The sequence below is a fragment of the Oncorhynchus gorbuscha genome, linkage group LG10 (assembly GCF_021184085.1).
Source record: "Oncorhynchus gorbuscha isolate QuinsamMale2020 ecotype Even-year linkage group LG10, OgorEven_v1.0, whole genome shotgun sequence".
Taxonomy (NCBI): domain Eukaryota; kingdom Metazoa; phylum Chordata; class Actinopteri; order Salmoniformes; family Salmonidae; genus Oncorhynchus; species Oncorhynchus gorbuscha.
Genome location: NC_060182.1, coordinates 94,119,141 through 94,135,768, shown reverse-complemented (window position 1 = coordinate 94,135,768; position 16,628 = coordinate 94,119,141). Strand labels below are relative to the sequence as shown.

At 52.2% G+C, this 16,628-nt stretch overlaps 1 protein-coding gene across 1 annotated transcript in view; it reads left to right on the top strand.

Annotated features, from left to right (window-relative positions):
• Positions 1-16,628, top strand: part of LOC124046779 (N-lysine methyltransferase SMYD2-A-like) — a 58,016-nt gene that overhangs the window by 27,098 nt on the left and 14,290 nt on the right. Inside the window, exons 5-7 of the mRNA XM_046367529.1 lie at positions 10,550-10,674; positions 12,804-12,871; positions 13,138-13,240. Of these exons, the coding sequence (XP_046223485.1) occupies positions 10,550-10,674; positions 12,804-12,871; positions 13,138-13,240 (296 nt within the window). The remainder of the gene's footprint in view (positions 1-10,549; positions 10,675-12,803; positions 12,872-13,137; positions 13,241-16,628) is intronic.

Below are 16,628 nucleotides of genomic sequence, written 5' to 3'. Positions count from 1 at the left end.
CAATTCCCCAACAAATACCTTATACACACACATCTAAAAGGGGTGAATGAGAATATGTACATATAAATATATGGATGAGTGATGGCCGAGAGTCATAGTCAAGGTGCAGTAGATACAGTATATACAGTTCCTTGCGAATGTATTCGGCCCCCTTGATCTTTGCGACCTTTTGCCACATTTCAGGCTTCAAACATAAAGATATAACTGTATTTTTTTGTGAAGAATCAACAACAAGTGGGACACAATCATGAAGTGGAACGACATTTATTGGATATTTCAAACTCTTAACAATTCAAAAACGGAAAAATTGGGCGTGCAAAATTATTCAGCCCCTTTACCTTCAGTGCAGCAAACTCTCTCCGGAAGTTCAGTGAGGATCCCTGAATGATCCAATGTTGACCTAAATGACTAATGATGATAAATACAATCCACCTGTGTGTAATCAAGTCTCCGTATAAATGCACCTGCACTGTGATAGTCTCAGAGGTCCGTTAAAAGCGCAGAGAGCATCATGAAGAACAAGGAACACACCAGGCAGGTCCGAGATACTGTTGTGAAGAAGTTTAAAGCCGGATTTGGATACAAAAATATTTCCCAAGCTTTAAACATCCCAAGGAGCACTGTGCAAGCGATAATATTGAAATGGAAGGAGTATCAGACCACTGCAAATCTACCAAGACCTGGCCGTCCCTCTAAACTTTCAGCTCATACAAGGAGAAGAGTGATCAGAGATGCAGCCAAGAGGCCCATGATCACTCTGGATGAACTGCAGAGATCTACAGCTGAGGTGGGAGACTCTGTCCACAGGACAACAATCAGTCGTATATTGCACAAATCTGGCCTTTATGGAAGAGTGGCAAGAAGAAAGCCCTTTCTTAAAGATATCCATAAAAAGTGTTGTTTAAAGTTTGCCACAAGCCACCTGGGAGACACACCAAACATGTGGAAGAAGGTGCTCTGGTCAGATGAAACCAAAATGGAACTTTTTGGCAACAATGCAAAACGTTATGTTTGGCGTAAAAGCAACACAGCTCATCACCCTGTACACACCATCCCCACTGTCAAACATGGTGGTGGCAGCATCATGGTTTGGGCCTGCTTTTCTTCAGCAGGGACAGGGAAGATGGTTAAAATTGATGGGAAGATGGATGGAGCCAAATACAGGACCATTCTGGAAGAAAACCTGATGGAGTCTGCAAAAGACCTGAGACTGGGACGGAGATTTGTCTTCCAACAAGACAATGATCCAAAACATAAAGCAAAATCTACAATGGAATGGTTCAAAAATAAACATATCCAGGTGTTAGAATGGCCAAGTCAAAGTCCAGACCTGAATCCAATTGAGAATCTGTGGAAAGAACTGAAAACTGCTATTCACAAATGCTCTCCATCCAACCACACTGAGCTCGAGCTGTTTTGCAAGGAGGAATGGGAAAAGATTTCAGTCTCTTGGTGTGCAAAACTGATAGAGACATACCCCAAGCGACTTAAAGCTGTAATCGCAGCAAAAGGCGGCGCTACAAAGTATTAACTTAAGGGGGCTGAATAATTTTGCACGCCAAATTTTTCAGTTTTTGATTTGTTAAAAAAGTTTGAAATATCCAATAAATGTCGTTCCACTTCATGATTGTGTCCCACTTGTTGTTGATTCTTCACAAAAAAAATACAGTTTTATATCTTTATGTTAGAAACCCTGAAATGTGGCAAAAGGTCGCAAAGTTCAAGAGGGCCGAATACTTTCGCAAGGCACTGTACAATAAAGAGTAGTGTCAGAAATGTCAACATTGTTAAAGTGGCCTGTGATTGGTTGGCAGCAGCCTCTCGGAGTTAGTGATTGGTTGGCAGCAGCCTCTCGGAGTTAGTGATTGGTTGGCAGCAGCCTCTCTGAGTTAGTGATTGGTTGGCAGCAGCCTCTCGGAGTTAGTGATTGGTTGGCAGCAGCCTCTCGGAGTTAGTGATTGGTTGGCAGCAGCCTCTCTGAGTTAGTGATTGGTTGGCAGCAGCCTCTCGGAGTTAGTGATTGGTTGGCAGCAGCCTCTCGGAGTTAGTGATTGGTTGGCAGCAGCCTCTCGGAGTTAGTGATTGGTTGGCAGCAGCCTCTCGGAGTTAGTGATTGGTTGGCAGCAGCCTCTCTGAGTTAGTGATTGGTTGGCAGCAGCCTCTCTGAGTTAGTGATTGGTTGGCAGCAGCCTCTCGGAGTTAGTGATTGGTTGGCAGCAGCCTCTCGGAGTTAGTGATTGCTGTTTGATGTGACCTGCAGTCAAATTGGAGCTGGTCACATGGTGTGACAAATTGGAGCTGGTCACATGGTGTGACCTGCAGTCGAACTAGAGCTGGTCACATGGTGTGACCTACAGTAGAACCAGAGCTGGTCACATGGTGTGACCTACAGTAGAACCAGAGCTGGTCACATGGTGTGACCTGCAGTCGAACTAGAGCTGGTCACATGGTGTGACCTGCAGTAGAACCAGGGCTGGTCACATCAAATCAAATCAAATCAAATTTTATTTGTCACATACACATGGTTAGCAGATGTTAATGCGAGTGTAGCGAAATGCTTGTGCTTCTAGTTCCGACAATGCAGTGATAATCAACAAGTAATCTAACTAACAATTCCAAAACTACTGTCTTATACACAGTGTAAGGGGATAAGGAACATGTACATAAGGATATATGAATGAGTGATGGTACAGAGCAGCATACAGTAGATGGTATCGAGTACAGTATATACATATGAGATGAGTGTGTAGACAAAGTAAACAAAGTGGCATAGTTAAAGTGGCTAGTGATACATGTGTTACATAAGGATGCAGTCGATGATGTAGAGTACAGTATATACATATGCATATGAGATGAATAATGTAGGGTAAGTAACATTATATAAGGTAGCATTGTTTAAAGTGGCTAGTGATATATTTACATCATTTCCCATCAATTCCCATTATTAAAATGGCTGGAGTTGGGTCAGTGTCAATGACAGTGTGTTGGCAGCAGCCACTCAGTGTTAGTGGTGGCTGTTTAACAGTCTGATGGCCTTGAGATAGAAGCTGTTTTTCAGTCTCTCGGTCCCAGCTTTGATGCATCTGTACTGACCTCGCCTTCTGGATGATAGCGGGGTGAACAGGCAGTGGTTCGGGTGGTTGATGTCCTTGATGATCTTTATGGCCTTCCTGTAACAACGGGTGGTGTAGGTGTCCTGGAGGGCAGGTAGTTTGCCCCCGGTGATGCGTTGTGCAGTCCTCACTACCCTCTGGAGAGCCTTACGGTTGAGGGCGGAGCAGTTGCCGTACCAGGCGGTGATACAGCCCGCCAGGATGCTCTCGATTGTGCATCTGTAGAAGTTTGTGAGTGCTTTTGGTGACAAGCCGAATTTCTTCAGCCTCCTGAGGTTGAATAGGCGCTGCTGCGCCTTCTTCACGACGCTGTCAGTGTGAGTGGACCAATTCAGTTTGTCTGTGATGTGTATGCCGAGGAACTTAAAACTAGCTACCCTCTCCACTACTGTTCCATCGATGTGGATAGGAGGGGTGTTCCCTCTGCTGTTTCCTGAAGTCCACAATCATCTCCTTAGTTTTGTTGACGTTGAGTGTGAGGTTATTTTCCTGACACCACACTCCGAGGGCCCTCACCTACCACTGTTGTGTCGACCGCAAACTTGATGATTGAGTTGGAGGCGTGCGTGGCCACGCAGTCGTGGGTGAACAGGGAGTACAGGAGAGGGCTCAGAACGCACCCTTGTGGGGCCCCCGTGTTGAGGATCAGCGGGGAGGAGATGTTGTTGCCTACCCTCACCACCTGGGGGCGGCCCGTCAGGAAGTCCAGTACCCAGTTGCACAGGGCGGGGTCGAGACCCAGGGTCTCGAGCTTGATGACGAGCTTGGAGGGTACTATGGTGTTGAATGCCGAGCTGTAGTCGATGAACAGCATTCTCACATAGGTATTCCTCTTGTCCAGGTGGGTTAGGGCAGTGTGCAGTGTGGTTGAGATTGCATCGTCTGTGGACCTATTTGGGCGGTAAGCAAATTGGAGTGGGTCTAGGGTGTCAGGTAGGGTGGAGGTGATATGGTCCTTGACTAGTCTCTCAAAGCACTTCATGATGACGGAAGTGAGTGCTACGGGGCGGTAGTCGTTTAGCTCAGTTACCTCAGCTTTCTTGGGAACAGGAACAATGGTGGCCCTCTTGAAGCATGTGGGAACAGCAGACTGGTATAGGGATTGATTGAATATGTCCGTAAACACACCGGCCAGCTGGTCTGCGCATGCTCTGAGGGCGCGGCTGGGGATGCCGTCTGGGCCATGGTGTGACCTACAGTAGAACCAGGGCTGGTCACATGGTGTGACCTACAGTAGAACCAGAGCTGGTCACATGGTGTGACCTGCAGTAGAACCAGGGCTGGTCACATGGTGTGACCTACAGTAGAACCAGAGCTGGTCACATGGTGTGACCTGCAGTAGAACCAGAGCTGGTCACATGGTGTGACCTACAGTAGAACCAGAGCTGGTCACATGGTGTGACCTGCAGTAGAACCAGAGCTGGTCACAGGGTGTGACCTACAGGAGAACTAGAGCTGGTCACAGGGTGTGACCTACAGGAGAACTAGAGCTGGTCACATGGTGTGACCTACAGGAGAACTAGAGCTGGTCACATGGTGTGACCTACAGGAGAACTAGAGCTGGTCACAGGGTGTGACCTACAGGAGAACTATTAATAGATGATCTATAGTACAGGCTCACTGCCAAATGAGGAAGGAGAGACTACACACACACACACACACACACACACACACACACACACACACACACACACACACACACACACACACACACACACACACACACACACACACACACACACACACACACACACACACACACACACACACACACACACACACACACACACACATATCCTGGCCTGTACATACTGAGAGAGGGGAGGATAGGCAGAGTCTGTGTGGGACTGGACCAACATGGAGGAGGCCTCTCCGTTCCTCTAGTCTAGCTGTTCATAGAGGAGGCCTCTCCGTTCCTCTAGTCTAGTTCATAGAGGAGGCCTCTCCGTTCCTCTAGTCTAGCTGTTCATAGAGGAGGCCTCTCCGTTCCTCTAGTCTAGCTGTTCATAGAGGAGGCCTCTCCGTTCCTCTAGTCTAGGGAGGCCTCTCCGTTCCTCTAGTCTAGGGAGGCCTCTCCGTTCCTCTAGCTGAGGCCTCTCCGTTCCTCTAGTCTAGTCTAGGGAGGCCTCTCCGTTCCTCTAGCTGTCTAGGGAGGCCTCTCCGTTCCCTAGTCCTCTAGTCTAGGGAGGCCTCTCCGTTCCTCTAGTCTAGCTGGGAGGCCTCTCCGTTCCTCTAGTCTAGGGAGGCCTCTCCGTTCCTCTAGTCTAGGGAGGCCTCTCCGTTCCTCTAGTCTAGGGAGGCCTCTCCGTTCCTCTAGTCTAGCTGTTCATAGAGGAGGCCTATCCGTTCCTCTAGTCTAGGGAGGCCTCTCCAGTTCCTCTAGTCTAGCTGTTCATATAGGAGGCCTCTCCGTTCCTCTAGTCTAGGGAGGCCTCTCCGTTCCTCTAGTCTAGGGAGGCCTCTCCGTTCCTCTAGTCTAGGGAGGCCTATCCGTTCCTCTAGTCTAGGGAGGCCTCTCCGTTCCTCTAGTCTAGGGAGGCCTCTCCGTTCCTCTAGTCTAGGGAGGCCTCTCAGTTCCTCTAGTCTAGCTGTTCATAGAGGAGGAGGCCTCTGTTCCTCTAGTCTAGGAGGAGGCCTCTCCGTTCCTCTAGTCTAGCTGTTCATAGAGGAGGCCTCTCCGTTCCTCTAGTCTAGGCTCTCCGTTCCTCTAGTCTAGGGAGGCCTCTCAGTTCCTCTAGTCTAGCTGTTCATAGAGGAGGCCTCTCCGTTCCTCTAGTCTAGGGAGGCCTCTCCGTTCCTCTAGTCTAGGGAGGCCTCTCCGTTCCTCTAGTCTTGCTGTTCATAGAGGAGGAGGTCTCTCAGTTCCTCTAGTCTAGGGAGGCCTCTCCGTTCCTCTAGTCTAGCTGTTCATAGAGGAGGAGGCCTCTCCGGTCCTCTCGTCTAGCTGTTCATAGAGGAGGAGGCCTCTCCGGTCCTCTCAGTCTAGCTGTTCATAGAGGAGGAGGCCTCTCCGGTTCCTCTAGTCTAGCTGTTCATAGAGGAGGAGGCCTCTCCGGTCCTCTCGTCTAGCTGTTCATAGAGGAGGAGGCCTCTCCGTTCCTCTCGTCTAGCTGTTCATAGAGGAGGCCTCTCCGGTCCTCTCGTCTTGCTGTTCATAGAGGAGGAGGCCTCTCCGGTCCTCTCGTCTAGCTGTTCATAGAGGAGGAGGCCTCTCCGGTCCTCTCGTCTTGCTGTTCATAGAGGAGGAGGCCTCTCCGGTCCTCTCGTCTAGCTGTTCATAGAGGAGGAGGCCTCTCCGGTCCTCTCGTCTAGCTGTTCATAGAGGAGGAGGCCTCTCCGGTCCTCTCGTCTAGCTGTTCATAGAGGAGGAGGCCTCTCCGTTCCTCTTGTCTTGCTGTTCATAGAGGAGGAGGCCTTTCGAGTTTCTGCACAGACAACAGGCTGCTGGCATATATCATGACTCCTCACACCTGTCACATGACCTAGCAGGTGCACAGCCTCCAGCCCCCCGCTTCCAAGAACGTATCCCCCCTTCCTTCTGATCCACAGGGACTTTATGTCGACAGCAATGTAGTCGATAAGAGCACAGCCAGATCTGGGTCCAGGCTAGTCTAGGTCTGACCTCATTGTGCCAACGAGAAAACATCTGACTCATATGTTGTGTTCTAGATGACTGTAGTACACTGAACAAAAAATATAGACCAAACAATTGAAAATATTTGACTGATTTTTTTGTTTGTTTACAGTTCATATAAGGAAATCTGTTAATAATAAAAAATAATAAAAAAGAATTAGGACCTAATCTATGCATTTCACATGACTGGCAATTCAGATATGCAGATGCTGTACCAAAAATAAAGGGAGAAAAAAAGTAGGGGTGTGGATCAGAAACCCAGTCAGTATCTGGTGTGACCATTTGCCTCATGCAGCGCGACACATCTCCTTCACATAGAGTTGATCAGGCTGTTGATTGTGGCCTATAGAATGTCGTCCCACTCCTCTTCAATGGCTGTGGGAAGTTGCTGGATATTGGCGGGAACTGGAACACGCTGTCGTACACGTCGATCCAGAGCATCCCAAACATGCTCAGTGGGTGACATGTCTGGTGAGTATGCAGGCCATGGAAGAACTGGGACATTTTCAGCTTCCAGGAATTGTGTACAGATCTTTGCGACATTGGGGCCTTGCATTATCATGCTGAAACATGAGGTGATGGTGGTGGATGAATGGAACGACAATGGGCCTCAGGATCCCGTCACGGTATCTCTGTGCATTCAAATTGACATCGATAAAATGCAATTGTGTTCATTGCCTGTAGCGTATGTCTGCCTATACCATAACCCCACCTCCACCATGGGACACTCTATTCACAACGTTGACGTCAGCAAACCTCTCGCATAAACAACTCCACACACGCTGTCTGCCATCTGCCCGGTTCAGCTGAAACCGGGATTCGTCCGTGATGAGCACACTTCTCCAACGTGCCAGTGGCCATCAGAGGTGAGCATTTACCCACTGAAGTTGGTTACAACGCTGAACTGTAGTCGGGTCAAGACCCTGGGGAGGACGACGAACACACAGATGAGCTTCCCGGAGACAGTTCCTGACAGTTTATGTAGAAATTCTTCGGTTGTGCAAACCTACAGTTTCGTCCAGTCGCAGTCGATCCCGCAGGTGAAGAAGCTGTATGTGGAGGCCCTGGGCTGGCGTGGTTATATGAGGTCTACAGTTTTGAGGCCGGTTGGACGTACTGCTAAATTGTCTAAAGTAACGTTTGGAGGCGGCTTATGGTAGAGAAATGATCAATAATTTATCTGGCAACAGCTGTGGTGGACAATCCTGCGGTCAGCATGCCAATTGCACGCTCCGTCAAAACTTGAGACGTCTGTGGCATTGTGTTGTGACAACTGCACATTTTAAAGTGGTCTTTTATTGTCCCCAGCACAAGGTGCACCTGTGCAATCATGCTGTTTAATCAGCTTCTTGATAGGCCACATCTGTCGGGTGGATGGATTATTTTGGCAAATGAGAAATGCTCACTAACAGGGATGTAGACACATTTGTGCACAACATTTGAGCGAAATAAGCTTTTTGTGTGTATGGAACATTTCTGGGATCTTTTATTTTAGCTCATGAACCATGGGACCAACACGTTGAGTTTATATGTTGTTCAGTGTATGACCTGAAATGGGAAGATTAATGTTTCTCTGCCTCCTCCACCACCTCCTCTCCCCTTTCTCTCTCCTCCCCCTCCACACCGCCTCTCCCCTTTCTCTCTCCTCCCCCTCCACCACCTCCTCTCCCCTTTCTCTCTCCTCCCCTCCACCACCTCCTATCTCCCTTTTCTCTCTCCCCCTCCCACCACCTCCTTCTCTCCCTTTCCTCTCTCCCCTTTCTCCCTCCACCACCTCTCTCCCCTTTCTCTCTCCTCCCCCTCCACCACCTCCTCTCCCCTTTCTCTCTCCTCCCCCTCCACCACCTCCTATCCCTTTTCTCTCCTCCCCCTCCACCACCTCCTCTCCCCTTTCTCTCTCCCCTTCCACCCCTCTCTCCCCTTTCCCTTTCTCTCACCACCTCCTTCCCCTTTCTCTCTCCTTCCCCCTCCACCACCTCCTCTCCCCTTTCTCTCTCCTTCCCCTCCACCACCTCCTCTCCCCTTTCTCTCCTCCCCTCCACCACCTCCTCTCCCCTTTCCTTCCCCTCTCTCCTTTCTCTCTCCCCCCTCCACCACCTCCTCTCCCCTTTCTCTCTCCTCCCCCTCCACCTCCTATCCCCTTTCTCTCTCCTCCCCTCCTCTCCCCTTTCTCTCTCCTTCCCCCACCTCCTCCTCTCTCCTTTCTCTCTCCCCCCTCCACCACCTCCTCTCCCCTTTCTCTCTCCTCCCCCTCCACCACCTCCTCTCCCCTTTCTCTCTCCTTCCCCTCCACCACCTCCACCACCTCTCCCCTTTCTCTCTCCTCCCCCTCCACCACCTCCTCTCCCCTTTCTCTCTCCTCCCCCCCTCCACCTTTCCTCCCTTCCCCCTTTCTCTCTCCTCCTTCCCCTCCACCACCTCCTCTCCCCTTTCTCTCTCCTCCCCCTCCACCACCTCCTCTCCCCTTTCTCTCCCCCTCCTCCCCCTCCACCTCCCCTCCACCTCCTCCTCTCCCCTTTCTCTCTCCTTCCCCTCCACCACCTCCTCTCCCCTTTCTCTCTCCTTCCCCTCCACCACCTCCTCTCCCCTTTCTCTCTCCTTCCCCTCCACCACCTCCTCTCCCCTTTCTCTCTCCTTCCCCTCCACCACCTCCTCTCCCTTTCTCTCTCCTCCCCTCCACCACCTCCTCTCCCCTTTCTCTCTCCTTCCCCTCCACCACCTCCTCTCTCCCCTTCCCCTCTCTCCTTCCCCTTTCACCCCTCCTCTCCCCTTTCTTTCTCCTTCCCCTCCACCACCTCCTCTCCCCTTTCTCTCTCCTTCCCCTCACCACCTCCTCTCCCCTTTCTCTCTCCTTCCCCTCCACCACCTCCTCTCCCCTTTCTCTCTCCTTCCCCTCCACCACCTCCTCTCCCTTTCTCTCTCCTCCCCTCCACCACCTCCTCTCCCCTTTCTCTCTCCTTCCCCTCCACCACCTCCTCTCCCCTTTCTCTCTCCTTCCCCTCCACCACCTCCTCTCCCCTTTCTCTCCTTCCCCTCCACCACCTCCTCTCCCCTTTCTCTCTCCTTCCCCTCCACCACCTCCTCTCCCCTTTCTCTCTCCTTCCCCTCCACCTCCTCCTCTCCCCTTTCTCTCTCCTTCCCCTCCACCTCCTCCTCTCCCCTTTCTCTCTCCTTCCCCTCCACCACCTCCTCTCCCCTTTCTCTCTCCTTCCCCTCCACCACCTCCTCTCCCCTTTCTCTCTCCTTCCCCTCCACCTCCTCCTCCCCTTTCTCTCTCCTTCCCCTCCACCACCTCCTCTCCCCTTTCTCTCTCCTTCCCTCCACCACCTCCTCTCCCCTTTCTCTCTCCTTCCCCTCCACCACCTCCTCTCCCCTTTCTCTCTCCTTCCCCTCCACCACCTCCTCTCTCCCTTTCTCTCTCCTCCCCCTCCACCACCTCCTCTCCCCTTTCTCTCTCCTTCCCCTCCCACCTCCTCCTCTCCCCTTCTCTCTCCTTCCCTCCCCTCCACCACCTCCTCTCCCTTTCTCTCTCCTTCCCCTCCACCTCCTCCTCTCCCCTTTCTCTCTCCTTCCCCTCCACCACCTCCTCTCCCCTTTCTCTCTCCTTCCCCTCCACCACCTCCTCTCCCCTTTCTCTCTCCTTCCCCTCCACCTCCTCCTCTCCCCTTTCTCTCTCCTCCCCCTCCACCTCCTCTCCCCTTTCTCTCTCCTTCCCCTCCACCACCTCCTCTCCCCTTTCTCTCTCCTTCACCTCCCCTCTCCTTCACCCTCACCACCTCCCTTTCTCTCTCCTCTCTCTCAGACCTGGATAAGTTGGACAGTGAGAAGAATGAGATGAACCAGACGGATATAGCTGCACTGCATCATTTCTACTCTCGACACATAGACTTCCCTGATGACCAAACCCTCACTGTGCTCTTTGGACAGGTAAGGAGGATAGGATCTAGTTTTTATACATCTATGTTACAGCAGCTCTGCATCATCACTACTGCTGTGGTCACAGTCACGGGTAGCCTGACTGACGTGGGACACGGGTAGCCTGACTGACGTGGGACACGGGTAGCCTGACTGACGTGGGACACGGGTAGCCTGACTGACGTGGGACACGGGTAGCCTGACTGACGTGGGACACGGGTAGCCTGACTGACGTGGGACACGGGTAGCCTGACTGACGTGGGACACGGGTAGCCTGACTGACGTGGGACACGGGTAGCCTGACTGACGTGGGACACGGGTAGCCTGACTGACGTGGGACACGGGTAGCCTGACTGACGTGGGACACGGGTAGCCTGACGGGTAGCCTGACTGACGTGGGACACGGGTAGCCTGACTGACGTGGGACACGGGTAGCCTGACTGACGTGGGACACGGGTAGCCTGACTGACGTGGGACACGGGTAGCCTGACTGACGTGGGACACGGGTAGCCTGACTGACGTGGGACACGGGTAGCCTGACTGACGTGGGACACGGGTAGCCTGACTGACGTGGGACACGGGTAGCCTGACTGACGTGGGACACGGGTAGCCTGACTCACGTGGGACACGGGTAGCCTGACTGACGTGGGACACGGGTTGGAGAGCTGTGACACACTGATCTGGACAGAAGGTCGTTGTAAATGCAGTATTCAAACTGAAATGTGCGGATCTTTGATTAGTTCTCTCAACAATGTTTTTGTTAGACAGACTAACTCACAGGTGGCCTCACCGTGCAATGTCAGCGCTTTGACATCCTGGTTGTTCTAGATTGGCTGTCAGCTGCCAATCTCTCTCCCTCTTTCCGGCTCTCTCTCTCCCCCTCTTTCTCTCTTTTTCTCCCTCTTTTCGTCTTTTTCTCTCCCTCTCTTTCTCTCTTTCTCCCTCTTTCTCTCTTTCTCCCTCTCTTTCTCTCTTTCCCTCTCTCTCTCGCTCCACCTGTCTTGTTAACACACAGACATAATCCCCTGAATGACACCAGACTTCTCACCCACTCAGGACAGCCCTGAGGAACCTGACCTTTAGCCTGTAGGACAGCCCTGAGGAACCTGACCTTTAACCTTTCATTACATTAGTCAGGACAGCCCTGAGGAACCTGACCTTTAACCTTTCATTACATTAGTCAGGACAGCCCTGAGGAACCTGACCTTTAACCTTTCATTACATTAGTCAGGACAGCCCACTAGCATTTCTTATCTGCTACCACGAGGAGTAGAGAGATTGGGCTTTACACGTCTGCTCTCTCTCTCTCTCTCCCACCTGTCTCTCTACCCCCCCTCACCTTCTCCCACCTGTCTCTCTACCCCCCCTCACCTTCTCCCACCTGTCTCTCTACCCCCCTCACCTTCTCCCACCTGTCTCTCTCTACCCCCCCCCCCCACCTTCTCCTACCTGTCTCTCTACCTCCCCCTCACCTTCTCCCACCTGTCTCTCTACCCCCCTCACCTTCTCCCACCTGTCTCTCTACCCCCCTCACCTTCTCCCACCTGTCTCTCTACCCCCTCACCTTCTCCCACCTGTCTCTCTACCCCCCCTCACCTTCTCCCACCTGTCTCTCTACCTCCCACCTGTCTCTCCCACACCCCTCACCTTCTCCCACCTGTCTCTCTACCCCCCTCACCTTCTCCCACCTGTCTCTCTACCTCCCACCTGTCTCTCTACACCCCCCTCACCTTCTCCCACCTGTCTCTCTACACCCCCCCTCACCTTCTCCCACCTGTCTCTCTACCCCCCCCTCACCTTCTCCCACCTGTCTCTCTACCTCCCACCTGTCCCTCTACACCCCCCCTCACCTTCTCCCACCTGTCTCTCTACACCCCCCTCACCTTCTCCCACCTGTCTCTCTACCTCCCCCTCACCTTCTACCACCTGTCTCTCTACCCCCTCGCCTTCTCCCACCTGGCTCTCTACCCCCCCCCCCCCTCACCTTCTCCCACCTGTCTCTCTACCCCCCTCACCTTCTCCTACCTGTCTCTCTACCCCCTCACCTTCTCCTACCTGTCTCTCTACCCCCCCTCACCTTCTACCACCTGTCTCTCCCCCCCCCTCACCTTCTCCCACCTGTCTCTCTACTCCCCCTGTAGGTAAACTGTAACGGTTTCACCATAGAGGATGAGGAGCTGTCTCACCTGGGCTCTGCTGTGTTCCCTGAGTAAGTCTACAATGTTGTCACTGTCTGGACCCATTCACACCAATGCAATAGCAGTATTCAAAATGTTGGATTCAACATTTTAAACATTGAGATATTAAATACATGATAGGAATGATAGAATCACAATCATTGCGAATGGATGACACAAAGACGTTATCATCTTGTCCCTCTCTCGTCCCCCTCTCGTCCCCTCTCTCGTCCCCTCTCTCGTCCCCTCTCTCGTCCCTCTCTCGTCCCTCTCTCGTCCCTCCCTCTCCTCCCTCCAGTGTAGCATTGATGAACCATAGTTGCAGTCCTAACGTCATCGTCACCTATAAGGGGACAGTAGCTGAGGTACGAGCCGTGCAGGACATCCAGCCTGGAGATGAGGTGAGACCTGGCCTGAACACACGCTGAGACGCACACGCGCTGAGACGCGTACACACACACACACACACACACATTTTCCTTGTTTTCCTTTTTAGGGTTTTTAGGTTCACACAAGGATAAAATAACCAAGCCACACACACTGAACACTCACACACCACACACCCAATAAACCTGAACTCTAACCCTGGTCCTGTTAACCCTTCCTCTCTCTCTGTGGAGGTCCTGTTAACCCTTCCTCTCTCTCTGTGGAGGTCCTGTTAACCCTTCCTCTCTCTCTGTGGAGGTCCTGTTAACCCTTCCTCTTCCTCTCTCTCTGTGGAGGTCCTGTTAACCCTTCCTCTCTCTCTCTCTGTGGAGGTCCTGTTAACCCTTCCTCTCTCTCTCTCTGTGGAGGTCCTGTTAACCCTTCCTCTCTCTCTCTCTGTGGAGGTCCTGTTAACCCTTCCTCTCTCTCTGTGGAGGTCCTGTTAACCCTTCCTCTCTCTCTGTGGAGGTCCTGTTAACCCTTCCTCTCTCTCTGTGGAGGTCCTGTTAACCCTTCCTCTCTCTCTGTGGAGGTCCTGTTAACCCTTCCTCTTCCTCTCTCTCTGTGGAGGTCCTGTTAACCCTTCCTCTCTCTCTGTGGAGGTCCTGTTAACCCTTCCCCTCTCTCTCTCTGTGGAGGTCCTGTTAACCCTTCCCCTCTCTCTCTCTGTGGAGGTCCTGTTAACCCGTCCTCTCTCTCTGTGGAGGTCCTGTTAACCCTCTCTCTCTGTGGAGGTCCTGTTAACCCTTCCTCTTCTCTCTCTGTGGAGGTCCTGTTAACCCTCTCTCTCTGTGGAGGTCCTGTTAACCCTTCCTCTTCCTCTCTCTCTGTGGAGGTCCTGTTAACCCTTCCTCTTCCTCTCTCTGTGGAGGTCCTGTTAACCCTTCCTCTCTCTCTGTGGAGGTCCTGTTAACCCTTCCTCTTCCTCTCTCTCTGTGGAGGTCCTGTTAACCCTTCCTCTCTCTGTGGAGGTCCTGTTAACCCTTCCTCTCTCTCTGTGGAGGTCCTGTTAACCCTTCCTCTTCCTCTCTCTCTGTGGAGGTCCTGTTAACCCTTCCTCTCTCTCTGTGGAGGTCCTGTTAACCCTTCCTCTTCCTCTCTCTCTGTGGAGGTCCTGTTAACCCTTCCTCTTCCTCTCTCTCTGTGGAGGTCCTGTTAACCCTTCCTCTCTCTCTCTCTCTCTGTGGAGGTCCTGTTAACCCTTCCTTCTTCTCTCTCTCTGTGGAGGTCCTGTTAACCCTTCCTCTTCCTCTCTCTCTGTGGAGGTCCTGTTAACCCTTCCTCTTCCTCTCTCTCTGTGGAGGTCCTGTTAACCCTTCCTCTCTCTCTCTCTGTGGAGGTCCTGTTAACCCTTCCTCTCTCTCTCTGTGGAGGTCCTGTTAACCCTTCCTCTCTCTCTCTGTGGAGGTCCTGTTAACCCTTCCTCTCTCTCTCTGTGGAGGTCCTGTCAACCCTTCCTCTCTCTCTCTGTGGAGGTCCTGTTAACCCTTCCTCTCTCTCTCTGTGGAGGTCCTGTTAACCCTCTCTCTCTCTCTGTGGAGGTCCTGTTAACCCTCTCTCTCTCTCTGTGGAGGTCCTGTTAACCCTTCCTCTCTCTCTCTCTGTGGAGGTCCTGTTAACCCTTCCTCTCTCTCTCTCTGTGGAGGTCCTGTTAACCCTTCCTCTCTCTCTGTGGAGGTCCTGTTAACCCTTCCTCTCTCTCTGTGGAGGTCCTGTTAACCCTTCCTCTTCCTTTCTCTCTGTGGAGGTCCTGTTAACCCTTCCTCTCTCTCTCTCTGTGGAGGTCCTGTTAACCTTTCCTCTCTCTCTGTGGAGGTCCTGTTAACCCTTCCTCTTCCTCTCTCTCTGTGGAGGTCCTGTTAACCCTTCCTCTCTCTCTCTCTGTGGAGGTCCTGTTAACCCTTCCTCTCTCTCTCTCTCTCTGTGGAGGTCCTGTTAACCCTTCCTCTCTCTCTCTGTGGAGGTCCTGTTAACCCTTCCTCTCTCTCTGTGGAGGTCCTGTTAACCCTTCCTCTCTCTCTGTGGAGGTCCTGTTAACCCTTCCTCTCTCTCTGTGGAGGTCCTGTTAACCCTTCCTCTCTCTCTCTCTGTGGAGGTCCTGTTAACCCTTCCTCTCTCTCTCTCTGTGGAGGTCCTGTTAACCCTTCTCTCTCTCTCTCTGTGGAGGTCCTGTTAACCCTTCCTCTCTCTCTCTGTGGAGGTCCTGTTAACCCTTCCTCTCTCTCTCTGTGGAGGTCCTGTTAACCCTTCCTCTCTCTCTCTGTGGAGGTCCTGTTAACCCTTCTCTCTCTCTCTCTGTGGAGGTCCTGTTAACCCTTCCTCTTCCTCTCTCTCTCTGTGGAGGTCCTGTTAACCCTTCCTCTCTCTCTCTCTGTGGCGGTCCTGTTAACCCTTCCTCTTCCTCTCTCTCTGTGGAGGTCCTGTTAACCCTTCCTCTTCCTCTCTCTCTCTCTGTGGAGGTCCTGTTAACCCTTCCTCTTCTCTCTCTCTCTGTGGAGGTCCTGTTAACCCTTCCTCTTCCTCTCTCTCTCTCTGTGGAGGTCCTGTTAACCCTTCCTCTTCCTCTCTCTCTCTCTGTGGAGGTCCTGTTAACCCTTCCTCTCTCTCTCTCTGTGGAGGTCCTGTTAACCCTTCCTCTTCTCTCTCTCTCTCTGTGGAGGTCCTGTTAACCCTTCCTCTTCTCTCTCTCTCTCTGTGGAGGTCCTGTTAACCCTTCCTCTCTCTCTCTGTGGAGGTCCTGTTAACCCTTCCTCTCTCTCTCTGTGGAGGTCCTGTTAACCCTTCCTCTCTCTCTGTGGAGGTCCTGTTAACCCTTCCTCTCTCTCTGTGGAGGTCCTGTTAACCCTTCCTCTCTCTCTCTCTGTGGCGGTCCTGTTAACCCTTCCTCTCTCTCTCTCTCTCTGTGGAGGTCCTGTTAACCCTTCCTCTTCCTCTCTCTCTGTGGAGGTCCTGTTAACCCTTCCTCTCTCTCTCTGTGGAGGTCCTGTTAACCCTTCCTCTTCCTCTCTCTCTCTCTGTGGAGGTCCTGTTAACCCTTCCTCTTCCTCTCTCTCTCTCTGTGGAGGTCCTGTTAACCCTTCCTCTCTCTCTCTCTGTGGAGGTCCTGTTAACCCTTCCTCTTCCTCTCTCTCTCTCTCTGTGGAGGTCCTGTTAACCCTTCCTCTTCCTCTCTCTCTCTCTGTGGAGGTCCTGTTAACCCTTCCTCTTCCTCACTCTCTGTGGAGGTCCTGTTAACCCTTCCTCTCTCTCTCTCTGTGGAGGTCCTGTTAACCCTTCCTCTTCCTCTCTCTCTCTGTGTGGAGGTCCTGTTAACCCTTCCTCTTCCTCTCTCTCTGTGGAGGTCCTGTTATAACCCTTCCTCTC